The 19333-nt window shown below is 45.0% G+C and overlaps 1 protein-coding gene across 1 annotated transcript in view; it reads left to right on the top strand.

Moving 5' to 3' along the window:
- The window catches only part of LOC311129637 (serine/threonine-protein kinase SIK2-like), a 17347-nt gene extending 6088 nt beyond the window's left edge, over positions 1 to 11259 (top strand). Inside the window, exons 4-11 of the mRNA XM_084161987.1 lie at positions 889 to 952; positions 1130 to 1291; positions 1643 to 1767; positions 5756 to 5879; positions 6066 to 6292; positions 6948 to 7671; positions 7802 to 7997; positions 8112 to 11259. Of these exons, the coding sequence (XP_084018113.1) occupies positions 889 to 952; positions 1130 to 1291; positions 1643 to 1767; positions 5756 to 5879; positions 6066 to 6292; positions 6948 to 7671; positions 7802 to 7997; positions 8112 to 8661 (2172 nt within the window). The 3' untranslated portion in view covers positions 8662 to 11259. The remainder of the gene's footprint in view (positions 1 to 888; positions 953 to 1129; positions 1292 to 1642; positions 1768 to 5755; positions 5880 to 6065; positions 6293 to 6947; positions 7672 to 7801; positions 7998 to 8111) is intronic.
- The last annotated feature ends 8074 nt before the right edge of the window (positions 11260 to 19333 follow it).

Raw genomic sequence — 19333 nt, 5'->3', positions numbered from 1 at the left:
ACTTCTCTGGAAGCCTGTATGACACCAGCAGCACCTCTAGGTGAGAGGGACACAGAGTGGTGCTCATCTCTCAGATAAAGACTATAGATTACTCCCTGTATGGGAGCCTCTGTGCCTCCCTAAATATTACTGCTGCCCAACACCTCACTGTCTCTCACAGAGTTAGAAAAGTCAAAGAGAAACTGGGTTGGAAATGAAATGAGGCTATAAAATGTGTGACATAGCTTTAGGTGTTGGTTTATTGAGTCCTGGCAGCGATGTTTATCAGTCTTTTCTTCAGATGTGGTAGTGACACAACACTCCCACAATGTTTGGTCCCCGAGGGCTCTCCTGGCCCTGAGAAGTTTTGGGGAGTTCCAGGAAGGGGATGGGACATTGCGTCTTTCCTTCTTTTTATTTTTGTCTTTGCGGTGGTGATGGGTTCTCGATACACAAGCTCGACCTTTGTGTCTGAACTTTTCTTTTTCATTCCCAGAATTAAAGAGATTTGGTTTCTGTTGAAAACTAATGAAAGACAACACAGTCTTAGTGGGAATACTGGTTTGAACTGTTTCTGTGTTCATATCCTATAAATAAAGAGCATGCAGGAAGTGCCTGTCAGCTCTGTTATGCAACAGTGCATATCATGGAAAGTCAGCGTGTCGTGTGTGTATGTGTGTGTGAATGAGAGGAGTTATGGAACAGGCAGGAGGAAGTGTGGTCAGTGGAAAAATAAGGTGTCCAGAAAACGTCCCCAGTGCCCAGTCCTGGCTCTGCTAAAACACTTACAGCAGCCTTTACAGTGGAAAGTCCTCTTTCCTCACGTTATCACTGTATGTTTATGTGCATTTGTGTGTAGGCTACTTCTTGCTAACCTCTCTCCATTGTCTCTCTTTGTATTCCTCTTAGGTTATGGAGACTAAAGATATGCTGTATATTGTGACAGAATACGCCAAAAATGGAGAGATGTTCGGTGAGGACCAAATTCAATATCCCCATTGTTGTAAACTGGGTTGGGCTGTTTGATTTTACGTAATAAAAGGGGTCAAATAGATATCAAGATCCTCTCTTACCCAGGATTTACAGTCCTTATTTGGTTCTCTGAATCTTAACTGGCCCCCTCTCTTCTTTTCTCCCTTTCTTCCTCTAGACTACTTGACCTCAAATGGGCGCATGAGCGAGGACGAGGCACGGAAGAAGTTCTGGCAAATCCTGATGGCGGTGGACTACTGCCACAGACACCACATCGTTCACCGTGACCTCAAGACTGAGAATCTGCTGCTGGATGCCAATATGAATATCAAACTGGCCGGTGAGTCTGTGATAACAGATAGTAGACTACCCTCTGTCCTTGATGGTTCCCTACTGATGTTCAGACAGCTACATTTCTCTACTAAAGAGAAGCCATGCATCACTGGGTCTGTGCTAATGAAGTGCCAACTGCCAAGAATTAGAGGATTCTTCAGGGTAAAATAGTAGGATCAGAGCAGGGCTGATCTGATGCCGCAAAGGCCCAGTGTGACAGTCTGTAGTCAGTAAACACACACACAAACAAACACACACGCACGCACACGCTAGCACACACATGGGCACCCACACACAAACACACACAAATAATCATGAGTTTCACTAACAAGTCGATCTCTCTCTCCCTCCCATTCAGACTTTGGATTCGGAAACTTCTACAACTCAGGCGAGCCCCTGTCTACGTGGTGTGGCAGCCCTCCCTATGCAGCACCCGAGGTGTTCGAGGGGAAGGAGTACGAAGGGCCACAGTTGGATATCTGGGTAAGGGCTCACAGGGAAACCGCACACAACATGGCTACCCATGTTTTGAACGCAGGTGTTTTATTTATTTATTTATTTTTATTTAACCTTTATTTAACCAGGTAAGCCAGTTGAGAACAAGTTCTCATTTACAACTGCGACCTGGCCAAGATAAAGTAAAGCAGTGCGATAAAAACAACAACAACACAGAGTTACATATGGAATAAACAAAACGTACAGTCAATAACACAATAGAAAATCTATATACAGTGTGTGCAAATGTAGTAAGTTATGGAGGTAAGGCAATAAATAGGCCATAGTGCAAAATATTTACAATTTAGTATTAACACTGGAGTGATAGATGTGCAGAAGATGATGTGCAAATAGAGATACTGGGGTGCAAATGAGCAAAATAAATAACAATGTAAATAACAATATGGGGATGAGGTAGTTGGGTGGGCTAATTACAGATGGGCTGTGTACAGGTGCAGTGATCGGTAAGCTGCTCTGACAACTGATGCTTAAAGTTAGTGAGGGAGATAAGTGTCTCCAGCTTCATAGATTTTTGCAGTTCGTTCCAGTCATTTGCAGCAGGGAACTGGAAGGAATGGCTGCCAAAGGAGGTGTTGGCTTTGGGGATGACCAGTGAGATATACCTGCTGGAACGCATACTACGGGTGGGTGTTGCTATGGTGACCAATGATCTAAGAGAAGGCGGGGATTTGCCTAGAAGTGATTTATAAATGACCTGGAGCCAGTGGGTTTGGCGACGAATATTTAGTGAGGGCCAGCCAACGAGAGCGTACAGGTCACAATGGTGGGTAGTATATGGGGCTTTGGTGACAAAACAGATGGCACTGTGATAGACTACATCCAATTTGCCTGAGTAGAGTGTTGGAAGCTATTTTGTAAATTACATCGCCGAAGTCAAGGATCGGTAGGATAGTCAGCATGAGTGAAGGAGGCTTTGTTGCGAAATAGGAAGCCGAATCTAGATTTAACTTTGGATTGGAGATACTTAATTTGAGTCTGGAAGGAGAGTTTACGGTCTAACCAGACACCTAGGTATTTGTAGTTGTCCACATATTCTAAGTCAGACCTGCCGAGAGTAGTGATTCTAGTCGGGCGTGCGGGTGCAAGCAGCGTTTGATTGAAGAGCATGCATTTAGTTTTACTAGCGTTTAAGATCAGTTGGAGGCCACGGAAGGAGTGTTGTATGGCATTGAAGCTCGTTTGGAGGTTTGTTAACACAGTGTCCAATGAAGGGCCAGATGTATACAAAATGGTGTCGTCTGCGTAGAGGTGGATCTGAGAGTCACCAGCAGCAAGAGCGACATCATTGATATACACAGAGAATAGAGTCGGCCCGAGAATTGAACCCTGTGGCACCCCCATAGAGACTGCCAGAGGTCCAGACAACAGGCCCTCCGAATTGACACATTGAACTCTATCTGAGAAGTAGTTGGTGAACCAGGCGAGGCAGTCATTTGAGAAACCAAGGCTATTTAGTCTGCCAATAAAATGCAGTGATTGACAGAGTCAAAAGCCTTGGCCAGGTCGATGAAGACGGCTGCACAGTACTGTCTTTTATCGATCGCAGTTATTATATCGTTTAGGACCTTGAGCGTGGCTGAGGTGCACCCATGACCAGCTTGGAAACCAGATTGCATAGCGGAGAAGGTACGGTGGGATTCGGAATGGTCGGTGATCTGTTTGTTAACTTGGCTTTCAAATACTTTCGAAAGGCAGGGCAGGATGGAAATAGGTCTGTAATGTTTGGATCTAGAGTGTCACCCCCTTTGAAGAGGGGGATGACTGTGGCAGCTTTCCAATCTCTGGGGATCTCAGACGATACGAAAGAGAGGTTGAACAGGCTAGTAATAGGGGTTGCGACAATTTCGGCGGCACATTTTTAGAAAGAAAGGGTCCAGATTGTCTAGCCCAGCTGATTTGTAGGGGTCCAGATTTTGCAGCTCTTTCAGGATATCAGCTATCTGAATTTGGGTGAAGGAGAAGCGGGGGGGGGGGGGGCATGGGCAAGTTGCAGCGGAGGGTGCAGAGCTGGTGGCCGGGGTAGGGGTAGCCAGGTGGAAAGCATGGCCAGCCGTAGCAAAATGCTTATTGAAATTCTCGATTATCGTCGATTTATCGGTGGTGACAGTGTTTCCTAGCCTCAGTGCAGTGGGTAGCTGGGACTTTACAGTGTCCCAAAACTTTTTGGAGTTAGTGCTACAGGGTGCACATTTCTGTTTGAAAAAGCTAGCCTTTGCTTTCCTAACTGCTTGTGTATATTGGTTCCTGACTTCCCTGAAAAGTTGCATATCGTGGGGGCTGTTTGATGCTAATGCAGTATGCCACATTATGTTTTTGTGCTGGTCAAGGGCAGTCAAGTCTGGGGTGAACCAGGGGCTATATCTGTTCTTAGTTCTGAATTTTTTGAATGGGGCATGCTTATTTAAGATGGAGAGGAAAGCACTTTTGAAGAACATCCAGGCAAACTCTACTGACGGAATGAGGTCAATATCCATCCAGGATACCCGGGCCAGGTCAATTAGAAAGGCCTGCTTGCTGAAGTGTTTTAGGGAGCGTTTGACAGTGATGAGGGGTGGTCGTTTGACCGCGGACCCATTACGGACACAGGCAATGAGGCAGTGATCGCTGAGATCCTGGTTGAAGACAGCGGAGGTGTATTTAGAGGGTAAATTAGTCATGATGATATCTATGAGGGTGCCCATGTTTACGGATTTAGGGTTGTACCTGGTAGGTTCCTTGATGATTTGTGTGAGATTGAGGGCATCTAGTTTAGATTGTAGGACGGCCGGGGTGTTAAGCATATCGCAGTTTAGGTCACCAAGCAGTACGAACTCTGAGAATAGATAGGGGGCAAGCAATTCACATATGGTGTCCAGGGCACAACTGGGGATTGAGGGACGTCTGCAGGTTGGGATTTATTGTCATGAATCTTGCCCTGGAGACAGCTCTGCAGAGTGGTCACAAGCTGGCACAGTCACAAAGTCATAAGATCTGATTTTAAACCTAACATGCTGACCACACCGCCTGCATTGCGTTTGCAAGCTTTGCAAAATAAATGTACACATACATGTTATTCAATAATTTCAATTGCTCGCGCACATCAATGAGCGTCTGCGTATCTAGGCGCTAAAATAGAACTTGGTTCTATTTTTGACGCGCTGCATGTCCCGTCTCTCCCATCTCCTCATTGGTTTTTAGGAGCATATACCCACGTGGGTGATTGAAAGATGAACTGAGGTCCACACTCCAGTCCAGTTGGTGGGGGTAATGCACCTTAAAGTTGTATGCCAACCGCCATATAAAGTCCACAAAAGAAGAAGAAGCCTGAAGGAGGAGAGTTTACTAGAAACTAACTAGGTTTCCCCTTTTATCTGCAGATTTTGTGTGGCTCAAAATGGGTCAAAATTCTACAAAGATCCAAAAAAAAGGACCTTGTGCATTTCAGGTACAATAACAACCCAATGTTTATATCCCAGGACAAATTAGCTAGCAACAGCAAGCTAGCCAGCTAAATGTCCATTAATGTTTTATGTGTTTCGACCTGTTTCGACCTGCTTCAGAGTATGTTTTGATATTTCAACCTGCGTGTCCTGATTGCGTCTGATGTGGATGGACAAAATCAATATGTGCGCGATGGCGGATGCACGCACGTGCCCTGTCTAGTCAGCATATAACCCTAACCTTAACCCTAACCTTAACCACACTGCTAACCCTAATGCCTAACCCTAATCATAAATAAATACCAAAAAGCTATTTTTTGTTTTCCATGAATATTTTACAATATAGCAAATTTTGACTTTGCAGCTGGCCTATCTAGCAAAAATCGCTCAGTTCTGCCTACAGGGCAAGATTCATGACAATAAACGTAGCGTTTTGAAACCAAGTTCTACCATTTTCATGTCAAACAAATGAATACAGAAGTAGAGGGAGAGACCATTTGTTGATGTTCTCCTCCTGGTCTATCTCTCCTCTACAGAGTTTGGGTGTGGTTCTGTACGTTCTCGTGTGCGGATCCCTTCCGTTCGACGGGCCCAGCCTCCCCGCCCTCAGACAGAGAGTCACAGAGGGGCGCTTCAGAATCCCCTTCTTCATGTCTCAAGGTACACATCACCATGGCAACAACACAGTGAAACATTTCAAAGTGTGATTGGGATTGATAGCTTTACTGTTTATATTAAATAAAAGCACACGCTATAGCATCAGAGAATGACCTTGCTTTCCCTTCTACCTCTTTCCCTCCCTCCCTCCATCCTCCTTCTCTCTCCCTCCCACTCTTTTCCCCCCAGACTGTGAGAACTTGATCCGTAAGATGCTGGTGGTGGACCCAGCCAAGAGGATCAGTGTGGCCCAGATCAAGCAGCACCGCTGGATGCTGGCCGACCCCACAGCTCCTAACCAGACCCTCAGCATGGCACTGCCCCTCACAGACTACAACTCCAACCTGGGGGACTACAGCGAGTCCGTCCTAGGCATCATGCAAACCCTGGGCATCGACCGCCAGAGGACCATCGAGGTGAGTGGAGGATTGGTTGATTTGTTAATTGGCTGATTGGTTGATTGGTGTTATCATCATGGAAGGAGGATTAGAAGAGGGTAATGAGTGAGTGGAGCTGCGTTGTTATATAGATTACAGGTTATAGGTTATAGGTTATATAGTAGTTTATACAGAGTATCACTAGTGTCATAGGAATACAGTATTTGAAGTACACTGTAGAAACAGCTAATGGGGTTGGGTACTGGGTTGAAAGTGGTGGGGCTTTGAGACAGTTAGTCATGTCTGGTAGTAGAGCAGGTGGTATGTTATGCTGCCTCCCAGGCAGGCACCACAGTCAAACCCACCCTGGATCCCTGTATGCCTGGTGGGCTTACTACTCGTTTTGTAGGGAGAATTAGGGGGATAACTGGCATCTGCTTTTAAAGGCTGACACTGAGCACTGAGGAGACGAGCTCCAACAGGAGTCTCTCAGTAGATCAGACTGAGTGAGCACAAAGTGACGGGCGCAGAGCGTGTGTCCGTGTGTGTTTCCTGTCTGACAGAGAAATAAAGAAAGAAATAGAGAATGAGAGAAACAGGGAGAGGAGAGTAAAAAGATGGCTAATACAGTCCTTTATTATGACACCCTTTTAACCAAAATGGCTGACTAACAAGTCCTTGTCTTTTGCCCCAGTCTCTGCTGAGCAGCAGCTACAACCACTTCTCTGCCATCTACTACCTGCTGTTGGAGAGGGACAGGGAACACCGGGCCCTGCAGCTCAGTCGCCAGTGTGGGCCCCGGACCCAGAAACCCAGGAGCACCTCCGACTCCGGTACCCCAGAGGTCATCATGGAGGACAGCTTCAGAACTTCAGCCTACCCCATTCAGTGCAAGACCACACCTCCCATGCACTCAGAGATGGAATATGACCAAAGTGCATTGTTCCAGCGTGTGATGTTCCCGGTGGAAGCCAGTCTGAACCGACAGCTGTGTAACCGCTCCATCTCCCCAAACAGCCTGCTGGAGACCAGCATCAGTGAGGAGGTGCGGCCCCGTGACTTGGAGGAGGAGGAGGTCACACACACCTGCTCACCCCTCATCCTGCCCACCACCACCTCCCGGCGACACACCCTGGCCGAGGTCTCCCCTCACTTCCACGAGTGCAACCCCCCCTGCATCGTGGTCAGCCTCTCCGACGGTGCATCGTCTGACAGCTGTCTGAAGTCCTTGTCCACCCCCAACCCTGCCCTGCGCCCCCCTGTGGGGGGCCTGTCAGCCATGACAGCCTCTGGGACTGGCCCCAGGGCGCTGGTCCCTGCCGGTACCCACCCGGCCCTCTTCTCTCACCTACTCCCCCAGGCCCAGGCTTCCAGCTTCCAGGAGGGCCGCAGAGCCTCTGACACCTCCCTCACACAAGGTATGGGTGATGTCAGTTTATAACCATTACATACAGTATGTATCATTCACATCATCATCATCATCATCACTACAAGGAAATGTATCAGGCCTAACAGCATTTAACCGATCCCCTCTGTGCGCCTCCCCAGGTCTGAAAGCCTTCCGCCAACAGCTGAGGAAGAACACGCGCACTAAGGGTCTTCTGGGTCTGAATAAGATCAATGGTCTGGCAAGGCAGGTCTGTCCTCTGACCTCCGACCACAGTAGCCGTGGCAGCCGGGGATCAATAGGCCCCACCATCAATGAGCACTGCAGCATGCTGGAGGAAGTTCTGCACCAGCAAAGGTAAGATGGGGACACACACACAGACACACACACACACCTGCACATAAATATAATCACAGCCACATAGTCACAGTAAGTGCAATTCTAACCCCTCCTCTCTGTCTCTATTTACAGAATGCTCCAGATACAGCACCAGCCCCAGGCTCCTCAGTCAGCATCTACCCAGAACCCCCTGTTCTTCCTGTCCCAGCAGCAGCCCCCCTCCCCCACCTCTGTCTTTGCCCCCTCTACCCTGTTTGACACACCCACCCCCTCCCTCCTCCAGGAGGAACCTCAACACCTGTCCCTACACCAGAGCCCCCTGGCTCTCCAGCACGCCTTCTGGCAGCAGCCTCTGGAGTCATCTTCCTCCTCCTATGGCTCCTCTTCCTCCTGCTCCTCATCATCATCCTCCTACTGCGCCTCCTCTTCCTCCCTCTCCCCCGTGGCCTCCGCTGCTTACCTCCTCGAGGCTCGCCTGCACATCAGCCAGCAACCCAGCCTCTATCCCCAGACCAACCTCCACTACCAACCCCAGGCCCAGAACCAGGCCTTCACCCAGGGCCCCTTCCCCCTCATGGTCAGGCAGGGGAGGTGGAGCCTGGATTCAGCCTCCGGGAGAGAGTCTGAGATGCAGGAGCTGAGCCGGGCTGGACAGCTGAGCAGCTGTGTGATGGTGAAGTAATGGAGAGAAAGAAAGGAGAAACAGGAAACAACAAATTCCTACTGGACCAGAGTACTTGTTCAGTATGGCAACCTGAGGAAAAATGTAATGGTGATGTCATCACTGATGGACAGGAAGGGTGAGCACTTTTTGACAGTGGGAACAGAACTTTGAGCTGTGGAGTTACTCACAGATCATCAGATGACGAGAATAAGATGATAGGATGACAGAACAGATCGTCCTAATTGTGAAAAGAGAACAATTGGGGAGAAAAACAAACTCTATGAAAAACTCATTATAGAGTGGACAGATAAAAAAAAAACAGATGCAAGTGACAAATCTAAACTCTCTTGAACAACATGCAAACACTCACATCTAGGTGTGTGTATCTGTGTGTGATCACATAAGCTGACAATTAAGCAATAACAAAACTTTGGGGAGATGGCTCTTAGTTCTTTTCGAACCCCCCCAGAGAAACAAAAAGGTCTGGGACCCCCTCAACGCAACAGGGGACCCCTGTACCTGTCCTTTCTCCCTAATGGGGACCCCAACTCACCCATCTCCTTCTCTGGAGGGGTGTGTGAAGGACTAGTCTTGAAAAAACAATGAGGACTGGTATCAATGAACCAGACTAGGTCATGTAAGACTTATTTCAACAGTTGTGAGTTTTTTCTGTTTTTTTGTTTGTTTGAAAACAGGAGGATCCAGTCTTCCTGATTTTGTCTTTTCCATTTTTGCTTACTGTATACAGACCTTTACTACATTTCATTGTTTTTTACTTTATTTTTTTGATATTACTTTGTGGCAATCCTACACGCATGCAGCATCAGAACTATTCTAATCTTCCAAACAATCTTTGAACACAATGTTATAGTGATTTCACAAACTGTGATTTGTTTGTGCAAGATTCTAGCTGAGCTAATGCTGCTTTTACCACAGAAGAAGATAAAAACCTGGTACATCTTGATCAGCCGAAATGGAAGAAAAAATTTACTTGCTGAGTGTCTAAAGCACAATAGGTACTGCTATAAGCAAGCAGTGTGTGTGTGTGTGTGTGCCTTAAAAAAAGGTTGATTTCAATTGATAATTTATACTTATGTATGGTTACTTTCTAATCATATTCCCTCTGTTTTTATGTCCTTATGGCGAGGAATCCTCGATCATGCTATTTTGCTGTTTAATCATTACCTTCTCAGGCAACCAAGTCCCAAAAATGTGGAAACACTGTCTAAACTTAAGACCCTGAAGACCTATGAGCATGATGTCATTCCCTATCAGTGACTTTAACCACTTTACTTTTCACTTGATGTGAAGGCTGTGTGTAGGCTATATGCTGTACTGCTTTCACATAGCCAGAACAAAGACTTTGGGACTATAGTGCAATATTTCACATTGAAATGCAGAGGAAATTAGAAATAAAGAGCTGACATAGGATCGTACATTACCTGCCTGCTGGTACCTTCAGAGGGCGCTAGCTGAGTAGATCAGGGACTAGAACGCTTCTGTTTTTGTTGAACATGAACATAGATATGAATAGGTGTAAAAGAAAGGACCCAAACCATTTCATAGTGCTTTTCCTCTTGACAACACAGTTGCCTCTGCCATTGTACAATGGCAGAACTAGAGATAAGCCAAAGAGAGAGCAGAGTAAGAGAAAGAAGCACTGCTTACTTTCCAGCAACTCAAAATGCTAGCTAGCTAGTGCTTTCATGGTGTACTCTGTGTAGCTCATGCTATGAGCAAGCTGCTTCTGCCACAAGATGCTAATGTGTTGAAGATTCCCCTAGCAGTTGGGTTCCAGGACCATGGCTGTATTTGTATTTTTCTAAGAAAAGAAGAAAAGAAAATGGAAAACAACTTGTAGCACTACAATAATTTTTGCTGCAATGTGAGTTTTCTCAATGAATTGGCCGTAGGTGGTAGAGGTCGCTAGCTAGAGGTAAATACAACGTACTTGGGTGTATGTGTTAGGCCTATTTATTTTTAGAGAATGTGTTTGAAACACCACCATTTACTTCAGCTGTTTCCACCATGATAGCTGTGCACCTTTGTTATTTTGGTTAGTTTGACCATATCTTTGAAGTGGTCTTCTTTTGAACAACATGTTGAAGAGGAAAAGTGTTGGAAGCCTGAAGCTTAAAAGTTGTTTGATAGATTTCTCTCTGAAATAAGCAGTGTTAATATTTCTTAATGACATTAGATTTTGCTTGATTACACTCACCAACAGCGCTTGTGCCTTCTTCAGAACAAACCCCCTACGATCAGAGTAACCCTCTTTCCTCCAATCAGCACAAAGAGAAAACGGGTGGGCCCATAAGACCCAGTTTTGCTACTTTGATTTAACTTGCTGTATTGAAGAAAAAAATAAGCATTTCACTTTACAATGAATATATCTTCACAAACTTAGTTTGACCAAACTATTGAAACACTAAGAACCTTTTTGACGCAGATCTGTAAGATGTCCTATTTGGTAAAATGTTGGATATTAAGAAATATGCGTTATGATTTTCCTGATTTGCTACTTGACTGTGTGTGTGTGTTTGTATGAATGTTATATGAAAATAAATATTGTTTCTTTATGTGGCTAATTTATTTGAATAAAACATGAATAAACATGAATTCCAGTTGTTGGTCGTAATTTAGTGTAAATGTCTTAAGCCCCGTTTATACCTGTTTCTAACATGCATGCTTTGCCCTAATCTGAAGTCCACAATCTGATTTTGCCCACATTTTTTGACAGTGTAGAATATTAAAAGATGCATTGTGATCAGATTGTGATCTTCGTGGGCTATACTCAGCCTTGTCTCAGGGTAGTAGGTTGGTGGTCTGTTGATATCCATCTGGTGGTGTGGGGGCTGTGCTTTGGCAAAGTGGGTGGGGTTATATCCTAACTGGTTGGCCCTGTCCGGGGGTATCGTCGGACGGGGCCACAGTGTCTCCTGACCCCCCCTTTCTCAGCCTCCAGTATCTATGCTGCAATAGTCTATGTGCCGGGAGGCTAGGGTCAGTCTGTTATATTTGGTGTTATTCTCCTGTCTTATCCGGTGTCCTCCTGTCTTATCTTATCCGGTGTCCCTCTCTCCCTCCCATCCCGGAGGACCTGAGCCCTAGGACCATGCCTCAGGACTACCTTGCCTGATGACGCCTTGCTGTCCCCAGTCCACCTGGTCGTGCTGCTGCTCCAGTTTCCACTCTTCTGCCTGCGGCTATGAAACCCTGACCTGTTCACTGGACGTGCTACTGTTGTGGAAATTCATCACTATACTTTATTAACAATCAAAGTTCTTACAGAGTTTTTGTTGCATCAAGATATGACTTTATTAGAGTTTCAACAAAGCCGATGCCGGTCTGCAGAGTGGCACCCCCTCTTCTTCTCTCCCTCCATCTTATATAGTGGCCTCCACACACCCTAGCTTTAAATCCCTCCCTTCTCAGTTTCCCGCTCTTTTATTGCTCCGCCCACTCCCATTGTCTATGGTGGTGGCTACATTCAACTTTCATTCAGTTCAGAATCAATAGTAATACACTCAATCAATCCCTTATCTTGCAAAAACACTCATGTTTAGTTTAAACTCTGTTCAACCCCAGCTCTCCCGGGCTTGACCTGAAGACCGATTGTTGGACATGACAGGTCCCTGAATCCTTGAAACCTACACAAACCCCCCTTCATGCTGTAATCTATCAAGAAGATAGCCAAGGAGAGACAAAGGTTTAGCCCAAACTCTGTTCAACTCTGGTGCCGAGAGAGACAAAATGCCACAGGCTAGTTCCAGTCTTTGATAAGATAGGACAGCCATGGATTTAAGTAAAAGCGAGCAATTTGACCCTAGGTCAGATTGCCTCTTTACCCCCACATACACAATGAAATTACCCAATTAAATTCCTGGCCCAGTAACACAAAATTCTAACTCTATGTTCATGATTAACCCAGTTTTATCTCATAGTCCATTAAAAAATACACATCACTACCTTGTTCCAGACGTGCTGTTTTCAACTCTCTCTCTCTACCGCACCTGCTAGTTCAACCTCTAAATGCCCGGCTATGAAAAGCCAATTGACATTTACTCCTGATGTACTGACCTGTTGCAACCTCTACAACCATCCATGAACGTTTGAACATCTTGGAGAAAAATCTGGCCTTAATGGCCATGTACTGTTATAATCTCCACCCGGCACAGCCAGAAGGGGACTGACCACCCCTCAGAGCCTGGTTCCTCTCTAGGTTTCTTCCTAGGTTTCTGCCTTTCTAGGGAGTTTTTCCTAGCCATCGTGCTTCTACATCTGCATTGCTTGCTGTTTGGGGTTTTAGTCTGGGTTTCTGCGTAGCACTTTGTGACATCTGCTGATGTAAAAAGGGCTTTATAAATAACATTTGATTTATTTGAAAATTTGATCTTCCTGACCACCTCCTGAGGTAGTCAGACACTTAGACAGACTCTTCACAGTGAAACCATTTAAATGATCATTATTCCGCCGTCTAAAATCATTGACATGTGATATATAACCTTAACCCAATTCGCCATTGACTTATGGCGTCAATATGTCTTAAAATAAATAAATATTATTTTGAAACAATATCTGTCAAATAATGTGCATACAGGAAGGGACCACAATGCAGATAAAGTGGACAGATAAGAGACACATTTTACTAGCATGTGTAGATGCAACAATGTGGGCACAATCAGAATGTGGATAAGATCAGGACAAAGGATGTATGTTCGCACCAGGTATAAACAAGGCTTTAGTCATATGATAATACATGCTAATATGTATTAATCAAAAGCAGGCTGACTAACAACCACTAGAATATTAAATCAAAATGGATGACATGGAAAGCTGAAGCTGAAAATATTCCCTAGAAAACTACTTCAACGTTTTTAACGCCATATTTAGAGGGCCAGACAAGGAATCACATCGTCCCCTTCCCCCTGGTGATGACGCACATTGATGATGCTCGCTGTGATGATGCGATGATGACGCTTGGTGATGATGCTGTGTGTCTATTGCCGCATTCAAAACTACTGGGAACTGGGAACTCGGAAATCTCCGACTTCAGACTTCATTGCGTTCAAAACAACTGGGAACTCTGGAAAAAACTAGCCCAGACTGGGAAAAATCGATTTGAACGGTCATCCAACTTGGAATTTCAACTCGGGAACTCAGGCCTCTTTCTAGAGCTCCGACTTTCCAACCTGAAGATCACTGACGTCATGATTTGACCTCGTATTTTTCAGAGTTCCCGGTTGTTTTGAACGTGGCATATTACTCATAAGGCAGCAGACAGTGACAGACGGCTGACGGCTGACAGGGACCCATGTGTGGGAGGGTGTGTGTGGGTGTGTGTGTGGGTGGGTGGGTGGGTGTGTGTGTGGGTGTGTGGGTGGGTGTGTGGGTGTGTGGGTGGGTGGGTGGGTGGGTGGGAGGGAGCGAGGGAACACGACAGTGGGCTAACCAACCATGATTCACCCTTATTAGATCGAACATTTAACATTTTTTAGCTTTTTAGCTTCAATGACGCTTACAGAGTGTATGAGTTCCCTAAGTCTATGTAAATGCCATTGTTGGGATACAATAAGGTGGCATACCTTATTATGCAATAAGTTGGTATACCTTATTATATATAATATGTAATAAATACTCTTCATATTATAGAAGAATTTGTGAAATGCAAAAATATTTAAGGAACATATCAATTTGAAGCACGTAAACTTAACATGATGAAAAGGAATTACATTGACTCTCACGGGTGGCCAATAAGATCAAACTGAAAGCCTCACCCTTAATAAGCCAAGCCTCCTGAAAATAACATAAGGATTAGATTCATAAAGACCCAGCTGCAAGGTCAACCCAACCAATTAACCCATGTTTGGGTAATCCCAACAACCCAACTTGTTGGGTTAGTCACACAACCCAACTGGCTGGATCAAAATAACCCAGCATGTGTTCTGTCCAATATTTACCCAGCGATGGGTTACCAAATAACCCAAATTGGGTTGTTTTTAACACACATTATTTTTGAGTGTACATGTGGAATGATCGTTGTCACAGACAGACAACCAGAAGATTCAGGGGGAGGCCAAGAGTCAAGGATGAAAGCATCCCCCAAATCACACTGGTTAGAGAGTGGGGAGGAGAGCTATCAATGCTCTGTTTCTCACTAAGCTCCCCTATAACCCAATGGGACATATTTAGCGTGTTCCCAGTGTGTGTGGATGTGTGCATGCGTGTGTGTCTGTGTGTGTCTGGGCCTGGTGTGTGTGATAGTAATGCTGTTTATTAGCGATCAGGCCACCCTACCAACACATCCATCACCATCCAGCCGCCTGTTGTGGACACGACCTTGTACTGACTAATGAGCTCGCCGTCGCACAGTGTCACAACAACGCAGACTGATTTATTGTGACTGTCTGTCTGTGTGTGTGTGTGTGTGTGTATGCATGCGTGTGTGTGTGTGTGTGTGTGTGTGTGTGAGTACAGTACATGTGCAAGTGTATATGTGTTTATAGTAGTATATGTGTCTCATTTTAGATATGCTGGCCTGCGTGCCTGTGTCTCTGGGATGTTGTGGGTCCATGGGTGTAAACTGAGCTGAAGAGAAGTTTTAATTCTGTCCAGGTCACTCAGTGCTCACTGCAGGGAGGGACAGGACTACTGCAGTCAGCACAGACACAGCTCCTCTGGTCCATCAACCACAGTACATAGTACTGACAGGCAGATAGACAGTGTGCCAGTTGCCATTTCCCTCATTTTTAGATATGAAGAGAAGTAGAAAGAGGATAAAACAATATTTTGGGAAGAGATGGCCCGAGAACATGTGTGTCTGAGCAGCCTTGCCTCAGAGCCATACGAAACATACTATATGTATTTCGAAGCACCTCCAAGAGGTACAATATGTTCTAATGGTCTAGTACAGCCAACCCCAATAAGCGGCCCGCGGGCCAGATCCGGCCCGCAAGAGCCAAATGTCTGGCCCACACTGACAGCATTGGCATTCACTTGTTATAATAAACATGAATTTAATATCCGCGGCTCTGCTTTATTTTGAAATTATCCCACACCTTGACCTGTGGCCTTTACCGCGTGCATACGTAAGACGTGCTTCGTGCGCTTTGCGTACTCGTCTCCACTCGACTAGCTACCTAGTGTAGTGTCACACACACACACAGTAGCCGCAGCCGCACACCCTCTTTCATCAAAAGGACTGACCACTTCCTCAAAGAAAATTACTAAATCTAGTCAAACCAACATGGCATTCGCCAAGATACGCAAGGTAGACCAGGAGAACCGTCAGTTCAAAACTGACTGGACTGAGAGGTATTGTTTTTTTTTACCGGACCACAACAGTGCTAAGCCCACATGCTTAATATGCATGCAGACTGTAGCTGTAATCAAAGCGGACAATCTGAAGCTGCATTTTAACTCTATTCATGCTGCCAGTTTTAATGCAAACTACCCAGAAAAATCTGACCAGCGCAAACAAAAAATTGCAAGCATGTTAACGTCATACAAGCACTCGGTTTTAACTATGTGTAAAACAACATCGGCACAAGAGAGCGCAACAGCTGCCTCATTACACGTTTCTTGGAAGCTTGCAAGAGCTAAGAAGCCATTAGCCGATGCAGAGTTAATTAAACAATGTGCAATCGACATGGCTGCCGAAGTTTTAAACCAAGAGGAACCAATAAAAAAAGAAGTTGTTGAGCTGTTGAAGCAAGTGCCGCTGTCGGCTAACACGGCAACCAGAAGAGTCGAAGTTTTAGCGGAGGAGTGTTTTTCCAGTCTACTCACAGATTTGAGGAAAACCGAAGCATTCTCACTGGCAATAGACTGGTCTTGTGACCGAACCGACATGGAACAGCTGTCTGTGTTCGCAATATTTTTTGATGGGAAGACATTCCGGGAGGAGCTGCTGTGTTTGATTTCTCTACCCGGGCATACAACCGGGGAAATAATATTCAACGAGCTGACACAGTTCTTCGAAAGGAATGGCTTAGATGTGAGTAAAATTGTCTCTGGTGTTACCGACGGGGCTCTGTCAATGGTGGACACCGCCAGGGCTTGGTAAGCAGGCTTTCTGCCGTTAACCCAGCACTCCTGGCATTTCACTGCATTATTCACAAGTCAGTTTTGTGCGCAAAACTGTGTGGAAAAATGAAAGAGACCATGGATACTGTGACTCGACTAGTTAACTTTGTCTGTGAAAGCTCTAGTCTGCAGCATCGCCTTTTTAGAGCATTACTCGAGGAAATGTCAGCTGAGCACAAGGATCTTTTGCTCCACAATGACGTTCGCTGGCTGAGCAAAGGCCGTGTGTTGGGGATGTAGCTCAGTTGGTAGAGCATGGCTTTTGCAACGCCAGGGTTGTGGGTTCGATTCCCACGGGGGATATGAAAAATTAAATAAAAAAAATGTATGCACTCAATAACTGTTAGTCGCTCTGGATAAGAGCGTCTGCTAAATGACTAAAATGTAATGTAAATGTTGGAGAGGGTGTGTGACCTGCGTGATGAACTTGTGTCATTTTTATCCAGCCTGCAGAGCCAAAAAGCCAGCGACTTTTTGAGCTTTTTAACTGACAACAAGGTGATATCAGATGTTACTTTTTTGTGTGACATCATGTCTCATCTAAATCACCTTAACCTGCGACTACAAGGCAAGAACCACACTGTTGCTGACATGTATGAGGCGATTGAAGCTTTCCGGTCAAAGCTGCACCTCCTGGAGAGAGACATTCATGGGAGAAAGTTGCACTTTCCACGTCTGCGTGAGCATTGTGAGAAGAATAAAATGCAGGAAGATCCAGCAATGAAGGATTTTGTGTCCAGGCTGGCAGAAAACTTCAAGGAAAGATTTGAAAGCTCCCCTAAACTCTCAGCTGACATCCTTCTCTTCGTAAGACAGACGTTTTCTGTGTCAGCTGATGGCCAGTGGACTGCAGAGGCCAAAAAGCTGGTGCCTTCCATAGATGAGGCTGCTCTTCAGATGGAAATCTTGGAGATGGGAACATCTGATTTGCTCAAAGCTCAACACAAGGTTGCACTGGTGAGTGACTTTTGGATCAACGTGGTTCCCCAAGCTCGTTTTAAAAACACCAGAGATATTGCAATGCTCCTACTCACGATGTTCCCCTCAACATACATCTGTGAATCAGCATTTTCTTAAATGAATGCTATCAAGAGCCAGGACAGAAACAGACTCTCAAATTCACATCTTGGACAGTGCCTCAGGATTGCCACAACAGAATACAAGCCTGACATCAGAAAGGTTGCCTCATCCCGTCGCTCTCACTTCTCTCACTGATTAATGAGTGAACCAGATCCAATTATTTTTTTGCTATTTTTCAATCTTCTTGTGGTATAATAATAATTACAATGAAATAACCATTTCATATTTAATAGCATGTTTCCTACTAAATATGCTACACAGCTTAAATAAAAGTAAATGGCATCCAACTAGTTAGTCAAATTTAAAACTTAATACACAGCAATAAAAAAATTATACACAAATAAAAGCTAATTAATTATATTGTCACATTAATATCAAACACTTTTGGTTGTTAACAGCTTGATATTATTTGGTTCACATATTTTAAAAGTTTAAAAACTAATGTGGCATATTCTGATAACACATTTGAAAAGTACCTAACTAAAAATCTCTGTCTGTCTGTGTTTGTCCTTCTGTCTCTTCTCTTAGAAAGACCGTCTGAACGCAGATATCCAAAGCATGGGTGTTCCAGACAGAAGTGGGCGCTGTGTGTGTGTGTGTGTGTGTGTGTGTGTGTGTGTGTATGTGTGTGTGTGTGTGTGTGTGTGTGTGTGAATGTGTTTGCTGGACTTTTTGTTTGCTGACTGTTTGCACAGAATATGCTCCAGGGGCATTTCATAATTAAATAGTTGGTTTTGGACTAATTTAGTATTTTTCATTTTTCTCTTATGTGACTCCTAACACCACTACTAATAATTATAAAATCACAATAGAAGTGAAAACTGATAAAACATAAAACTGTCGCCAAAAAAACAAACATGTTGGCCCTTGGCTTGGCATGCCTGACCAAATTTGGCCCTTTTGGAAATCTAATTGGGGAACCCTGGTCTAGTAGTTACTTTAGACAAAAAGTCATCTAGCAATCCAAAAGTTGTGTGTTCGAGTCACGTCTGAGACAAATGTAGCATTTTAGCTAACCCTTATTCTAACCTTAACCCAATTCACCTAACCTACTACGGGATGGAGAGAGACAGAAAGAGAGAGAGAGAGAGATGGCCCAGTGGTTGACTCAGAGGAAATTCCCAGCCTGATAGTTTGGACTATCTTGCAAAGCATTCTGGGATCTGGGACCACACACACACACACACACACACACACACAGAATATGTGGGATTTCAAATGAGGTTCCAGACACAACCTGCCATAAAAGTTTATCAGTACTTATCACGATGAAAGCACACAGAGGAATGTTCTTTTTCAGTTTCCTTGTTTGAAAGCAGAAGAGAGGGGAGGAGGTGAAGAGGAGGTTAGCTACTTCTCCGGTCGAATGACTCAAATGTTACAAACACAATCTAAAGAGAGCTACATTAACTCTTCATACCAAGCTGAGACAAGAGCCTGCATGCAGCCCAGTATCTGTACACAGCCTCAACCTGGTGCAGAGCTTGCCGCAGGACACACACACAGGGCCCCAATGGGAGTTAAACAA

The sequence above is a fragment of the Coregonus lavaretus genome (genome assembly GCF_964263955.1).
Source record: "Coregonus lavaretus genome assembly, chromosome: 5".
In the NCBI taxonomy this organism is placed as follows: Eukaryota; Metazoa; Chordata; class Actinopteri; order Salmoniformes; family Salmonidae; genus Coregonus; species Coregonus lavaretus.
Note: the sequence above shows the minus strand (reverse complement) of the source record. Positions and strands in the feature narration are given on the sequence as shown.